Source organism: Borostomias antarcticus (genome assembly GCF_949987555.1).
Source record: "Borostomias antarcticus genome assembly, chromosome: 8".
NCBI lineage: Eukaryota > Metazoa > Chordata > Actinopteri > Stomiiformes > Stomiidae > Borostomias > Borostomias antarcticus.
This window is the reverse complement of record NC_140241.1, coordinates 3,984,711-3,985,195: the sequence shown is the minus strand read 5'-3', so window position 1 is coordinate 3,985,195 and position 485 is coordinate 3,984,711. Positions and strand designations below refer to the sequence as shown.

General features: G+C 46.4%; 1 protein-coding gene across 1 annotated transcript in view; it reads left to right on the top strand.

Moving 5' to 3' along the window:
- Positions 1-212: 212 nt before the first annotated feature.
- Positions 213-485, top strand: part of prdm1a (PR domain containing 1a, with ZNF domain) — a gene marked incomplete at both ends in the record, with an annotated part of 12,879 nt that continues 12,606 nt past the window's right edge. Inside the window, one exon of the mRNA XM_084442023.1 lies at positions 213-239. Within this exon, the coding sequence (XP_084298149.1) occupies positions 213-239 (27 nt within the window). The remainder of the gene's footprint in view (positions 240-485) is intronic.

Here is a 485-nt window from a genome sequence, read left to right as displayed (position 1 = left end):
GAGAGGTTGATTCACTCAGCCAGTCCAACAGAAGGCTCTCACTGAGGCACACGCACGCTAGCCCTCTCACACACACACACACACACACACACACCAACCACTCGCACTCTGGAATAGTGCTCGGAGCGGAGGGGGAGAGCTGCACCTGTCCCGTACACAGACGCTCACACACACACACACACACACACCCAGGGGACACACCAGACAGCCCTATGTGTGGCTGGGACCAGAGCTTCTCGGTGAGTAGAGCAGTAGAATACGTAGGGCAGTAGAATTTTACTTCTGACTCTGAGAATTCTACTCTTTCTATAGTTCTGCTCATGTTTGGCCGGTTTTATGAGCTGTTTTTGAGATGTTTTACTTTATTTATTTCTTTTTACTGCAGTTTGATTTGTAAGTTCTCTGAAATGCATTGAGAAAGTTTTGTTTGAATCTGCTCTGATATTTCAAAGAGGATTTGTGTTAGTCTGTTGATTGAGATGGTC